This window comes from Erinaceus europaeus, chromosome 23, assembly GCF_950295315.1.
Source record: "Erinaceus europaeus chromosome 23, mEriEur2.1, whole genome shotgun sequence".
Lineage (NCBI taxonomy): Eukaryota > Metazoa > Chordata > Mammalia > Eulipotyphla > Erinaceidae > Erinaceus > Erinaceus europaeus.
Window position 1 is genome coordinate 12,258,040 of NC_080184.1, and position 13,767 is coordinate 12,271,806.

Genomic DNA, 13,767 nt, shown 5'->3' on the forward strand with positions numbered 1-13,767 from the left:
GCTCTGGTAAAAACAAGTAAATAAATAAATGTTTAAAAAAATTAAATATATATGTATTTAATATAATTTAATTAAATACATAAGTAAATATATAGATTTAATCTCTCTCATTTGAATAAAATCTTAAAAAAATAATAATAAAGCTTGGCAAGGTTGATCCCAGCTAACTTGTCTCCTAGGAGAACCAGCGTGGGGCTCAGTGCGTTGCCGTGGTAACCGGAAGTTCGCCGGCTCGCTGCTTCCGCGTCGCGCGTCGATGACGTCAGCAGAGATGGCGCCCTCCAGAACGCTGCACCGCCCACGTGGTTCCGACAGGCAAGATGGCGGCGGCGGCGGCCAGCCCGAGCTCGGTGGAGTCGGCCCCGCGGATCCTGCGGCTGGTGGCCGAGTGCAGCCGCTCCAGAGCCCGGGCCGGCGAGCTGCTGCTACCCCACGGGCCGGTGCCCACCCCGGTGTTCATGCCGGTGGGCACGCAGGCCACCATGAAGGGCATCACGGCCGAGCAGCTGGACGCGCTGGGCTGTCGCATCTGCCTGGGCAACACCTACCATCTGGGGCTCAGGCCGGTGGGTGGGCGGCCCTGGGAGGAGGGAAGTGGACGGAGGGCATCCTGTCCCCCAACATGAACCCCAGAGAGTCGCGGTCACCCCTAAGCCGAGCCTCCGTCACTCCCTCTCCAGGGCCCCGAGCTGATCCAGAAAGCCCAAGGGCTCCACGGCTTCATGAACTGGCCCCACAATCTGCTGACGGTGAGACGCTGGGGGAGCCGGGGGTGGGGACTCGCCCCCCATCACCACACCCCTGCGGGTGTTTGCAGCTGACCGGCTCCCCCAGGACAGCGGCGGCTTCCAGATGGTGTCCCTGGTGGCCCTGTCCCAGGTGACCGAGGAGGGTGTCCGCTTCCGCTCCCCCTACGACGGCCAGGAGACCCTGCTGAGCCCGGAGAGGTCCATGGAGATCCAGAACGCGCTGGGTGAGCCGAGCCTTCCCTGCCCTCCCTGCCTCTGCCGGGAGGGGCTGCTGGGGAGGCGGCGCCCTGGTCCTCGGGGGCTGTGTGTCTTTGGGCAAGTCACTCCCCCTCTCTGAACTATAACGTCCGGGAGGACAGCTCAGCCACCTCTAGCTATTCAGAGACTGCCCAGTTCTCACTTCAAGGTATGTCTCTCCCTAACCAAGTTTTATTGATCTTTATAGTTGATTCATTGTTTTCATTTTTTAAATTATCTTTTTAAAATTTTATTTCTTTTTATTTTTTAAAAATACTTTATTTATTTATTTATTTATTTATTTATTTATTTATTTATTAATGAGAAACATAGGAGGAGAGAGAAAGAGCCAGACATCACTCTGGTACATGAGCTGCCAGGGATTGAACTCAGGACCTCATGCCTGAGAGTCCGCTGCTTTATCCACTACGCCACCTCCCGGGACCACTATTTATTTTATTTCCTTTATTTATTTATTTATTGGTTAGAGACAGCCAGAAATTGAGAGAGAAGGGGGAGATAGAGAGGAAGAGAGAGAGGCCAGGTGGAGACTCAGCTGGTTAAGCACACACACCAGCTCAAGCCAACAGCAGGGGGAGAGCTTCACGAGTGGTGAAGCAGGTCTGTCTCTCTGCTTCTCTCCCTCTCCCCTATCAATTTCTCTCTGTCTCTGTCCAATAATACAATTAAATTTTTAAAAATTTAAAACGAAGTTTTTATCCTATTTATCTACTTTAAGATTATGTATTTATTAGAAAGGGAGAAGGAGTGAGAGAAAGAACCAGAGATCACTCCGGTACATGTGATGCTGAGGATTTGAACTCAGGACCTCATGCTTAAGAGTCTAATGCTTTACCCACTGTGCCACCTCCCAGACCACTATTTTTATTTTTTTTAATTTATTTCTTTATTGGGGAATTAATGTTTGACATTCAACAGTAAATACAATAGTTTGTACATGCATAACATTCCCCAGTTTCCCATATAACAATACCACCCCCACTATGTCATTTATCATCCTTCATGGACCTGTATTGTCCCCACCCACCCCAGAGTCTTTTACTTTGGTGCAATACGCCAATTCCATTTCAGGTTCTACTTGTGTTTTCTTTTCTGATCTTGTTTTTCAACTTAGGCCTGAGAAGTTTTTTATTTTATTTTTTTATTCATGATAGACACACACACACACACAGAAGCAGAGCCTTCCTCTGGCCCCTGTAATGGAGACTTGAATTTGGTCATTTGGAACCTTGAATCTAACCGCCCAATGCTGCTGCTCTTCTTCCTCCCAGGTTGCCAGACTGTTAATTGATGTTGCTGTGGTTGGATAGGACAGAGAAATGGAGAGAGGAGGGGAAGACAGAGAGGGGGAGAGAAAGACAGACACCTGCCGACCTGCTTCACCGCCTGGGAAGCGACTCCCCTGCAGGTGGGGAGCCAGGGGCTTGAACCGGGATCCCTCTGCTGGTCCTTGCGCTTTGCGCCACGTGCGCTTAACCCGCTGCGCTACCGCCCGACTCCCCCTCACTTTTTTGTTTTGTTTTGTTTCAGATAGAGAGGGAAATACACAGAGAGCAGAGACACCACAGCTCCACCCAGTGTGAGGCCTCCCATGTACTGTCCGTGGTGCTGCCATGCAGTGCTGGGACTTGAACCCGGAACCCTGCATTGGTAAGGGACACTTCTTGGTAGCTGGGCTCACTCCTGGCCTGCATGCAACAGGGTGTGGGGAACGGCGCTCCCTGGCTGCCCTTGGGGCAGAGTGGCGGCTCTGAGTGGCAGGCAGCAGGACACAGGGTCACCCGGTGTGTCACTAGTAGGGGGGGGGGTGGCATCTGTCAGTGTATCCCCTGCTGTCCCCTTCCTCAGGCTCCGACATCATGATGCAGCTAGATGACGTAGTGAGCAGCACAGTGACGGGCCCGCGTGTGGAAGAGGCCATGCACAGGTGTGTTTGGGTGTGTCTAAGTGTATGTGTGTATGTGTGTGCGCGTGCCTGCAATACATCTGTCTGTTTCTCTGTGTGTGTGTGTCTGTTTGTCTCTGTGTCTGTGTCTGTGTCAAAGTCTGTTTGTGTGTGTGTGTCTGTCAGTATAAGTCTGTGTCTTTTTTTTAAATATTTATTTATTTATTCCCTTTTGTTGCCCTTGTTTTATTGTTGTGGTTATTATTTTTGTTGTTCTTGATGTCATCGTTGTTGGATAGGACAGAGAGAAATGGAGAGAGGAGGGGAAGACAGAGATGGGGAGAGAAAGACAGACACCTGCAGACCTCTGTTCACCCCCTTTCCTGTGAAGTGACTCCCCTGCAGGTGGGGAGCCGGGGGCTCGACCCGGGATCCTTAAGCTGGTCCATTAAGGCTTTGCACCACGTGCGCTTAACCCGCTGTGCTACCACCCGACTCCCAGTCTGTGTCTTTTTAAGTCTGTGTCTGTCTGTCTGTGTAAGACTATCTAAATCTGTCTGTCTGTCCCCCTGTGTGTATCTGCCCAAGTCTGTGTCTGCCTGCCTGCCTGCCTGTCTGTGTATGTCTATCTGTCTGAGTCTGTGTGTGTATGTGGGGGGAGGTCTCTGGTGTGAGCATGCCCGGTGGGAGTTGTGTGTGTGGTTTGACGGGGAGGCGTCTGTGGGTTGCGCACGGAGGAGTGGGTGTGTGGTGTGTGCCGTGCAGCCCGGGTGGCATTTGGATCATGGGGGGGTAGTGGAGTGTGAGCCCCGCCCTCCACCCTGTCCCGCAGGTCTGTGCGCTGGCTGGACCGCTGCCTCTCCGCTCACCGGCGTCCAGACAAGCAGAGTCTGTTTGCCATCATCCAGGGAGGGCTGGACGCCAAGCTCCGCGCCACCTGTCTTGACGGTGGGGCCCCAGGGCTGTTCCCGCTTTTAGAGACTGAGAGAGACAGAAAGACCAAAGCCCCAAAAGGGTGGGGGGTCGGGCTCAAACCTGGGTCACACACATGGCAAAGCTGCTTCTCTGGCCAAGGGAGCTATTTCTCTCCCCCCCCCCTTGAAAAACAACTGTTTTGTTGTTGTTTGTTTGTTTTTGTTTGAATTTAAAGATTTATTCACGTGGTCTGGGAGGTGGCGCAGTGAGAAGGCTTTGGACTCTCAAGCATGAGGTGCCGAGTTCGATCCCCGGCAGCACATGTGCCAGAGTGATGTCTGGTTCTTTCTCTCTCCTCCTATCTTTCTCATAAATCAATAAGATCTTTATTTAAAAAAAAAAGATTTATTGATGTATAAGCGAGAGGAGCAGAGCCTCCCTCTGGCTTCAGCTTGAGAGTTTGACACTTTATCTACTGTGCCAACTCTGAATTTTTGTTTATTTATTTATGCATTTATCTGTCTCGTGGCTATCACTGGGGCCTGGTACCCACACTACAAAACCCACAGCTCCTGGTAGCCTTTTTTTTTTTTTTTTGAATAGGACAGAGAGAAATTGAAAGAGGAAAGGAAGACAGAGGGGGAAAGAGAGAGAGAGAGAGAGAGACACCTGCATACCTGCTTCACCACTTATGAAGTGACCCCTCCCATGCAGGTGAGAAGCCAGGGGCTGGAACCCAGATCCTTGAGCAGGTGCTTGCACTCGGTACTATGTGCGCTTAACCTGGTGCACCACGGCCCAGCCCCCCTATTTATCTATTTTAAAAATGTCATTCAGTTAATTTCTTTTGGAAAGAGAGAAATTGACATGGAAAAGGGGAGGGCAAGAGAGATTGTGAGGCTTCCCCCTGCAGGGGCTTGAATCGGGGTTTAATTTATTTATTTTAATGAGAAAGGGAGCGACCAGAGCCCTGCTCAGCTGGGGATTGAACCTGGGACCTTAAGAACCTCAGGCAGGAGAGTCTTTTGCAGAACCACTGTATCTCCCTGTTTTTTTTTTTTGTTGTTGTTGTTGTTTGTTTGTTTGTTTTGATTTTAATGAAAGACACCTCTCCCTGGGGCCCGCTAGTGGCGCAGCTGGTTAAGCGCACACATTACAGTGTCCAAGGACTACAATTCAAGCCCCCAGCCCCATCGCTTGGGGGGAAATGGTTCACAAGTGGCGAAGCAGGGCTGCATGTGTCTCTCTGTCTCTCCCTCTCTATCTCCCCCTACCTTTATTTCTGGCTGTCTGTATCCAATATATAAGAATTTTAAAAATATTTAAAACAAACACACACACAGACACACCCCGTCTGGCTGTCTGTCTCAAATATATAAAAATTTTGAAACACACACACACACACACTCTCTCTCTCTCTCTCACACACACACACACACACACACACACACTCTCTCTCTCTCTCTCTCACACACACACACACACACACACACACTCTCTCTCTCTCTCTCTCTCTCACACACACACACACACTCTCTCTCTCTCTCTCTCTCATCAAACAAACAGGAACCTCAACCATCCCACTGCTGTTGCCAGCCACCTGCAGTTCCCACACGCACCACCAGGGGCCGCTGCAGCAAAGCCGATCCTGGGCGGCCAGGCGGGTGGGGGGGGGGGGGCTCTGCTCTCCCTGCACCCCGCCCTGAGCGCCTGTGTCTCCCCCCCATCCCACCCTCCCCAGAAATGACCAAGAGGGACGTGCCCGGCTTCGCCATCGGGGGCCTGAGCGGGGGCGAGAGCAAGGAGCACTTCTGGCGGATGGTGGCGCTCAGCACGGCCCGCCTGCCCCGGGACAAGCCGCGCTACCTGATGGGGGTGGGGTACGCGGGGCTGGGCCCCCCAGATTCTGCGGGTGCAGGCATGGCCTGGGAGGCAGGCGGAAGAAGGACCCAGCCCTGTCTGCTCCTACGGGCTCCCCCAGCATCTCGAGATAGAAAGGGGGGGGTTATGGGGGGGGGCTCTGTTCACCCCCTTTCCTGACCCCCCCCACCCCCTCCCCAGATATGCCACCGACCTGGTGGTCTGCGTGGCCCTCGGGTGCGACATGTTTGATTGTGTCTTTCCCACGCGGACGGCGGTGAGGTTCTAGACCCTGGGGGGGGGGGTGGAGCCTGCCGGGGTGGGGTGGGCTGGGGGGGGAGACCCCCACTGACCTTTGCCCCCGCCGCGCCCCCTCCTCTCCCCTCCTGTAGCGTTTTGGCTCCGCCCTGGTCCCCACCGGTAACCTGCAGCTGAAGAAGAAACAGTTCCAAAAGGACTTCGGCCCCATCGACCCCGAGTGCACCTGCCCTACCTGCCAAAAGTAGGAGCGACAGTGGCGAGGCGGGAGTACAGGTGGGGGTGGGGTGGGGGGGCGTCTCTCCCTCTGTGCCCCCCCTCTCCCTCGGACCTCGCACCTCGCATCTCCCTCCCCCATCGATGCCACCCAGGATCGACTCTTTATTTTTATTTATTTATTTATTTTTTAATTAATTTATTTATTCCTTTTTGTTGCCCTTTTTTTTTTTTATTGCTATAGTCATTATTGTTGTTGTTACTGATGTCATCGTTGTTGGATAGGACAGAGAGACATGGAGAGAGGAGGGGAAGACAGAGAGGGGGAGAGAAAGACAGACACCTGCAGACCTGCTTCACCGCCTGGGAAGCGACTCCCCTGCAGGTGGGGAGCCGGGGGCTCGAACCGGGGTCCTTACGCCGGTCCTTGTGCTTTGCGCCACGTGCGCTTAACCCGCTGCGCCACCGCCCGACTCCCAAGATCGACTCTTTAACCCCCCGCCCCGTCCCCCCCGATCGGTGATGGAGGCCCCATCGGTTATCGATCGGCTATCGATCGGCCCGTCGAGGGGTTGATTGATGGATGGTGGCTCCATCGCAGGCACGGCCGGGCCTTCCTGCACGCCCTGCTGCACAGCGACAACCCGGCGGCCATGCACCACCTCACCGTGCACAATATCGCCTATCAGGTGCGCCCCCCTACCATCACCAGCACCACCAGCACCCCCGGGGTCTCTTGGTTGCTGGGGGTGGGGGCCGAGGGGCGGATTCGGGGCACCCAGATCCCCCCGCTGACGCACACTGCCCGCCGCGCCCCGCAGCTCCGGCTGATGAACGCCATCCGCACCAGCATCCTGGAGCAGCGCTTCCCCGCCTTCGTGCGGGACTTCGTGGCCACCATGTACGGGCACCCGGCGCGCTGTCCCCAGTGGGCGGTGGACGCCCTGGGCTCCGTGGGCATCACGCTGGACTGAGGGCGGGGGAGAGGAGAAGACAAAAGGCTTTCCCATGGCAATGAGGGTCATTTTTGTTTTTGAATTTTGAGTCGTCTTGGAGTGTTGGCTCCTCTTGGTCTCGGTCACCTTCTGTGTTATGTTCCCACACCGCCAGGATATGCTTGTCTTTCAAATTTGGTCCCTTGGCATATGAATGTTTTTGGGTTTTGTTTTTTTTTTAAGTTTTTAAAAATATTTATTCCCTTTTGTTACCCTTGTTTATCGTCGTTGTGGTCATTATTGTTGTTATTGCTGTCGTCGTTGTTGGATAGGACAGAGAGAAATGGAGAGAGGAGGGGAAGACAGAGAGGGGGAGAGAAAGACAGACACCTGCAGACCTGCTTCACCGCTTGTGAAGCGACTCCCCTGCAGGTGGGGAGCCGGGGGCTCAAACCGGGATCCTCACGCCGGTCCTTGCGCTTCGAACCACGTGGCTTAACCCGCTGCGCTACTGCCCGACTCCCCATATGTCTTTTTTTTTTTTTAATTGTTTTCATTCGTTATTTATGGACTGGATAGAGACAAAAAAAAAAAAAAAAAAAAAAGGAAAGTAGTAGGCAGCATCATGGTTCTGCAAAGAGACTCTCTCCTGCCTGAGGCTCCAAAGTCCCAGGTTCAATCCCCAGCACCACTGTAAGCCAGAGCTGAGCAGGGCTCTGGGGAAATAAATAAATAAATAAATAAATAATAACAACAAAAAAAAGACAAAAAGGGAGAGGGAAGGGGAGATAGAAAGAGACAGAGGTGGGCCAGGCTGTGGTACACTTAGTTAAGTGCACATTCTAAGTGCTGAACCCACTCAAGGATCTGGGTTGAAGCCTCCGGCTCTCCACTTGCTGGAGGACACTTAGCAAGCAGTGAAGCAGGGCCGCTGGTGTCTTTCTATCTCTAGCTCCCCTTCCTCTCTCAGTTTTTTTTGTCCTACCCAATAAAAATGGGGGGAAAAAAGTCCTATCCAATTTAAAAAAAAAAAAAAAACTGCAGGATGGGTGGTGACGCACCTGGTTGAGTGCATATGTCACAGTGCCCAAGGACCTGGGTTCAAGCCCCTGGACCCCACCTGCAGGGGGAAAACTTTGAATGTGGTGAAGCAGTGTTGCAGGTCTGTCTGTCTCCCTCTCTGTCTCCCCTTTCCCTCTGGATTTCTGGCTGTCTCTATCCAGTAAGTAAAGAGAATTTAAAAAAAAAGGCAAAACAATTACAAAAATCATTCGCTACTAGGAGCAGTGGATTTGTATTGGTGGCACTGAGCCCCAGGAATAACCCTGGAGGCAAAAAACAAAAACAAACAAAAAAATAACCCTGGAGGCAAAGAAAACCTGCAGTTGTTTTTTTTTTTTTAATTATCTTTATTGGCTAGAGACAGCCAGAAATCCACAGGGTAGGGGAGACAGAGAGACACCTGCAGCCCTGCTTCACCACTCACAAAGCTTACCCCCTTGCTGGTGGGGAGCCAGGGGCTGGAACTGGGAAACTTAACGCCAGTCCTTGTGCTTGACCCACTACGCTACTGCCTGGCCCCACAGTCCAGCGTTTTATCCACTGCACCACCCCCAAGTCGCTATCTTTTTCATTTCTAGAGGGCTGAGCCCAAGTGAATGGGGATATGAACTCCTAAGTCTGAACTTGAGTTTCCCAGTTCCATAGCTGGGAGAATGGCCCAACTGGTTAGAGCAAAGGGCTAGCATGCTCAGGGCTGTGTTCAATTCCCGGGGCGACATGTCTGTGTGATACACTGGTTCTCTCCCTTTCTCTTTCTCCACAATTGGTGCCTCAAATGAATTTTTGCATAACCATTATGCTATCTGCCCAGCCCCTATGTATCTTTTTTTAAATATATATTTATTTTATTTATTCATTCCCTTTTGTTGCCCTTGTTGTTTTATTGTTGTAGTTATTATTGTTGTTGTCGTTGTTGGATAGGACAGAGAGACATGGAGAGAGGGAGGGGAAGACAGAGGGGGAGAGAAAGACAGACACCTGCAGACCTGCTTCACCGCCTGGGAAGCGACTCCCCTGCAGGTGGGGAGCCGGGGTTCGAACCGGGATCCTTATTCCGGTCCTTGTGCTTTGCGCCACCTGCGCTTAACCCGCTGCGCTACAGCCCGACTCCCTCCTATGTATCTTTATAAAAATATTTTATTTGAGCATCGGGCGGTAGCGCAGCAGGTTAAGCACACCTGGCACGAAGCGCAAGAACCAGCCTAAGGATCCCGGTTCGAGCCCCCCGGCTCACAGGCGGTGAAGCAGGTCTGCAGGTGTCTGTCTTTCTCTCCCCCTCTCTGTCTTCCCCTCCTCTCCATTTATCTCTGTCCTACCCAACAACGAGGACATCAATAACTACAACAATAATAATAAAAAACAAGGGCAACAAAAGGGAAAATAAATACCAAACAAAAATAAGAAAAAAAATTGTTATTGGGTAGAAACAGAGAGAAATTGAGTGGGAGAGGGAGACAGAAAGGGTCAGAGACGCCTGCAGCCCTGCTTCACTATTCCTGAAACTTCCCTCCTACAGGTGGGGGGGACCAAGGGCCCGAACCTGAGTCCTTGCGCACCTTCATGTGAGCGCTTCACCAGATGCGTCACCGCCTGGCCTGATCACTCCCTGTCTTTTTATCATTGAAATACATTTAAAATACAGAGCCAAGCGCGTAAGAATTGTTTGCATTGACTGGGACTTGACAGCAATGGCCATGGAGCACGCCGAAGGCTTTAGAGGCAGTAAAACAGCTGCTTTGCAAGCCTGTTTTGGGGGTGGGGACCCAAGGTGCATTCTGGAAATTATAGTTTTTTTCCGAGGACCCGGAAAGGAAGCTCAGGTGAGGGGTTCGCCACTAGGTGTCGCCCTTGGGGCGGAGTTAGGGGCAGCTATCTTCGCCTCCCTCCCCGCCTGCTCTGTGTCTCTATTTCTTTAGAGAGAGATCTGAGGCGGGGCAAGTGGTGGCACACCTAGCTGAGCACACATTGGTTGCGATCAACAGGGGACCCAGGTTCAAATCCGGGGGTTCCCGCCTGGAGAGGGGTCACTTTCTGAGCAGTGCCGCAGGTGTCTGTCTCTTCTGCTCTTAAAGTCTATATGTCCTATCCAATTAAAATAATAATCATTATTGGGAGTCGGGCGGTAGCGCAGCGGGTTAAGCGCACGTGGTGCAAAGCGCAGGGACCGGCATAAGGATCCCGGTTCGAGCCCCCGGCTCCCCACCTGCAGGGCAGTCGCTTCCCAGGCGGTGAAGCAGGTCTGCAGGTGTCTGTCTTTCTCTCCCCCTCTCTGTCTTCCCCTCCTCGCTCCATTTCTCTCTGTCCTATCCAACAACGACAACATCAATAACAACTACAACAATAAACGAGGGCAACAAAGGGGATACATATTTCTTTAAAGAGAAATGAAGATTTAAAGAAATCTTAAGATTTAAAAATGTATATCTTTATTACTTTTTAAATTTATTTGATAGTGCCAGAAATAAAACGAGAGGGAAGGGGGTAATACAGGACAGAGAGGCAGACAACAGGAGCCAGGCAATAACACGCCAGATTCAGTTTCACACCCTGGTGACCACCTGCAGGAGAGACGTTTTCACGAGTGGTGAAGCAAGGTTACAGGTTTCTCTCTGTCTCTATTCAGTAGTAAATAGTTTTTCTTTTAATATTTATTTATTCCCTTTTGTTACCCTTGTTGTTTTATTACTGTTGTTATTGATATCGTCGTTGTTGGCTATGACAGAGAAAAATGGAGAGAGGAGGGGAAGACAGAGAGGGGGAGAGAAAGACAGACACCTGCAGACCTGCTTCACCGCCTGGGAAGCGACTCCCCTGCAGGTGGGGAGCCGGGGGCTCGAACCGGGATCCTGGCGGTTCGTGCCACCTGCTCTTAACCTGCTGAACCTGGCGTTCAAGCCCCTAGTCCCCACCTGTGCAGGGGGAAAGCTTCATGAGTGGTGAAGCATAGCTGCAGCTGTCTCTATCTCCTCTCTCCCCTTCTCTCTTTGACCAATAATAAATAAATAATATTTAAAATATTGATTCATCGTGAAGCGCAAGGACCGGTGTAAGGATCCGAGTTCAGGACCCCGGCTCCCCACCTGCAGGGGAGTCGCTTCCCAGGCGGTGAAGCAGGTCTGCAGGGGTCTGTCTTTGTCTCCTCTTCTGTCTTCCCCTCCTGTCTCCATTTCTCTGTCCTGTCCAACAACGATGACATCAATAATAACAACAATAATAACTACAAATAAAAAATAACGGCAACGAAAAAGGGAAAAAATAAATAAAAAAATTTTAAAAATTGATTCATGGGAGTCGGGCTGTAGCACAGCCGGTTAAGCGCAGGTGGCGCAAAGCGCAAGGACCGGCATAAGGATCCCGGTTCGAACCCCCGGCTCCCCACCTGTAGGGGAGTCGCTTCACAGGCAGTGAAGCAGGTCTGCAGGTGTCTGTCTTTCTCTCCCCCTCTCTGTCTTCCCCTCCTCTCTCCGTTTCTCTCTGTCCTATCCAAAACAACAACAACAATAATAGCTACAACAATAAAACAAGGGCAACGAAAGGGAATAAATAAAATAAATATTTTAAAAAAAGATTCATTAGTAATTAAAAGAGGAGAGGGAGAGTGAAACAGATTAGCCCCATCAACTCTGCTGGGATATTTTTTTAAAAAATTAATATTTATTCCCTTTTGTTGGCCTTGTTTTATTGTTGTAGTTATCATTGTTGTGGTTGATGTCGTCGTTGTTGGCTAGGACAGAGAGCAATGGAGAGAGGAGGGGGAGAGAAAGACAGACACCTGCAGACCTGCTTCACCGCCTGGGAAGCGACTCCCCTGCAGGTGGGGAGCCGGGGGCTCGAACCGGGATCCTCACGCCTTTGCGGGGATGCGCTTAACCCGTTGCGCTACCGCAGATTCTGTGCCTGCAGGATTCCTGTGTACGCCTCCCTCCCGCCCCATTAAGGGTGAGAAGCAGGGGGAAAAATAAGAGTGAGAATGAGAAAGCAGAGCCCTGTTCAGCTCTGGCTAATGCTGGTGCTGGGGATTGAACCTGGGACCTCTGAGGCTTGAGGCGTGCAAATGTTGTTCGCAAATTTGCCCTGCAATCCCCGCGGCCCACAGGAGGAGGTTCCACCTGAGAGACAAAACAAAGCCAGGAGACAGACTTGGACTGGGGCTCGAACCCACATCCTCCAGCATCCAAGTCCTGCGCTCCCCTGTCTGAGCTACTTCCCTATCCTGGTTCTCCATTGGGGTCACGTTTTCTTTAGGGAGCCTACCCCCTCTCGCTCCATTGGCTGGAACCACAGAGGGATCCCGATAGCAGCCAATGGGAGCATTTTACGGAAGTAGCTAGTGTCACGTGACCGGTCAGCCGCTCCGCTCGGATTCCGATTCTCATTGGGTAGCTACCTTGAGTGGCGGCTCTGCTATCCAATCATATCTTCCGTTCGCCCTGCGACTGGGCGGGCTGGGCCAAAACTCCGCCCTACGGCCTTGACAACTCGCCTCGCTCCGCCATTGGTTCCTGCTTCCCAAGCCCCGCCCCCAAGGCGCGTTCCTCGCCGTGATTGGGTGAAACTTTTGATCGACGGCTCAAGCGTCCAGTCGCGGCCGGCGTGATGCCTGGGGCCCCGCCCTCTCCCGGGGGCGCCGGGGCGGGAGGTCGCGGGGTCGGGTGCCGCCCGGCGAACCGGATGCGGCGGCGACCGTGAGGCCGAGCCGGGTGCGGACGTCGACGCCGAGCGTCGGGGGGCGGGGGGGGGCAGGGCTCCCCGGGAGGAGGAAGAAGCAACGGCCGCGGGCGGCGGGGGAGCGGCGGGAAGGCGACAGCGAGGCCAGGCCGGGGCCGGGCCGCGGGGGCCGCGGGGGCCGCCATGGGCAACCGGGGGATGGAGGAGCTGATCCCGCTGGTGAACAAGCTGCAGGACGCCTTCAGCTCCATCGGCCAGAGCTGCCACCTCGACCTGCCGCAGATCGCCGTGGTGGGCGGCCAGAGCGCCGGCAAGAGCTCGGTGCTGGAGAACTTCGTGGGCCGGTGAGCGCGGCCACCCCCGGGAGGCTCCCCCGACTCTCCCTCGGGGCCGTGGGGGGAGGACAGGGGGCCGTGACGGTCGTGACGGCCGGGCAGGTCCTGCCCCCGCCGCCGCCGCCTCTTCCTCCTCCCGCTCCCCCACCCCCCGCCCCGACTTCCTGGTCCCCAGCTTGGTGCTAGTATTCAAGCTTTATCTGTGGTTGGATAGAGATCGAGAGAGAGAGAGAGAGAGAGAGAGAGAGAGAGACACGCCTGCAGCCCTGCTTCGCTTGCTTGCAAGGCTTTTCCTCTAGCAGGTGGGGACCGGGGGCTCGAACCCGGGGCTTTGCGCGCCGTCGTGGCGATGTGTGTGCGTAACCAGGTGCGCCGCCGCCTGCTCCCCCAGCCTTCTCTGCAAATTCATCTTCAGGGCGGTGGTCTGAAGGCGATCGCTGCCCTCTAAGCCTCCTCCATTCCTCCTCCTCCTCATTTCTCTTTCTCCCGCCCCTGCCCCATGCCCCATGCCCCTAACTCCTCCGTCTGTCTGTCTGTCTGTCCACATCCTGCTGCCATCGCTCTCTCGCTCTCGCTCTCTTTTAATATTTTCTTTATCAATGAGAGGGATAGAGAGAGAGACAGAG

General features: G+C 53.1%; 2 protein-coding genes across 13 annotated transcripts in view; both read left to right on the top strand.

Moving 5' to 3' along the window:
* The first annotated feature begins 273 nt into the window (after positions 1–273).
* QTRT1 (queuine tRNA-ribosyltransferase catalytic subunit 1) lies at positions 274–7,348 on the top strand. 2 transcript variants are annotated; one of them, XM_060181730.1, is made up of 10 exons: positions 274–566; positions 681–749; positions 835–973; positions 2,856–2,934; positions 3,725–3,840; positions 5,549–5,687; positions 5,869–5,944; positions 6,060–6,169; positions 6,743–6,830; positions 6,963–7,348. In XM_060181730.1, exons 1-10 carry the CDS (start codon positions 321–323, stop codon positions 7,113–7,115), a joined length of 1,215 nt encoding a protein of 404 aa, XP_060037713.1. In that variant the 5' UTR covers positions 274–320; the 3' UTR covers positions 7,116–7,348. The 2 variants fall into 2 exon arrangements, with proteins under 2 accessions (XP_060037713.1, XP_060037714.1); XM_060181731.1 differs by lacking the exon at positions 6,963–7,348 and having other exon boundaries at positions 6,060–6,201; positions 6,743–6,836.
* A 5,428-nt stretch (positions 7,349–12,776) lies between these two features.
* DNM2 (dynamin 2) overlaps positions 12,777–13,767 on the top strand; it is a 57,552-nt gene continuing 56,561 nt past the window's right edge. For 5 of the 11 annotated variants that reach the window (XM_060181739.1, XM_060181740.1, XM_060181741.1 and 2 more), the window contains exon 1: positions 12,777–13,150. In XM_060181739.1, coding sequence (XP_060037722.1) covers positions 12,990–13,150 — 161 coding nt within the window. In that variant the 5' untranslated portion in view covers positions 12,777–12,989. The remainder of the gene's footprint in view (positions 13,151–13,767) is intronic. The other 6 variants (XM_060181747.1, XM_060181748.1, XM_060181749.1 and 3 more) reach the window with 2 other exon arrangements.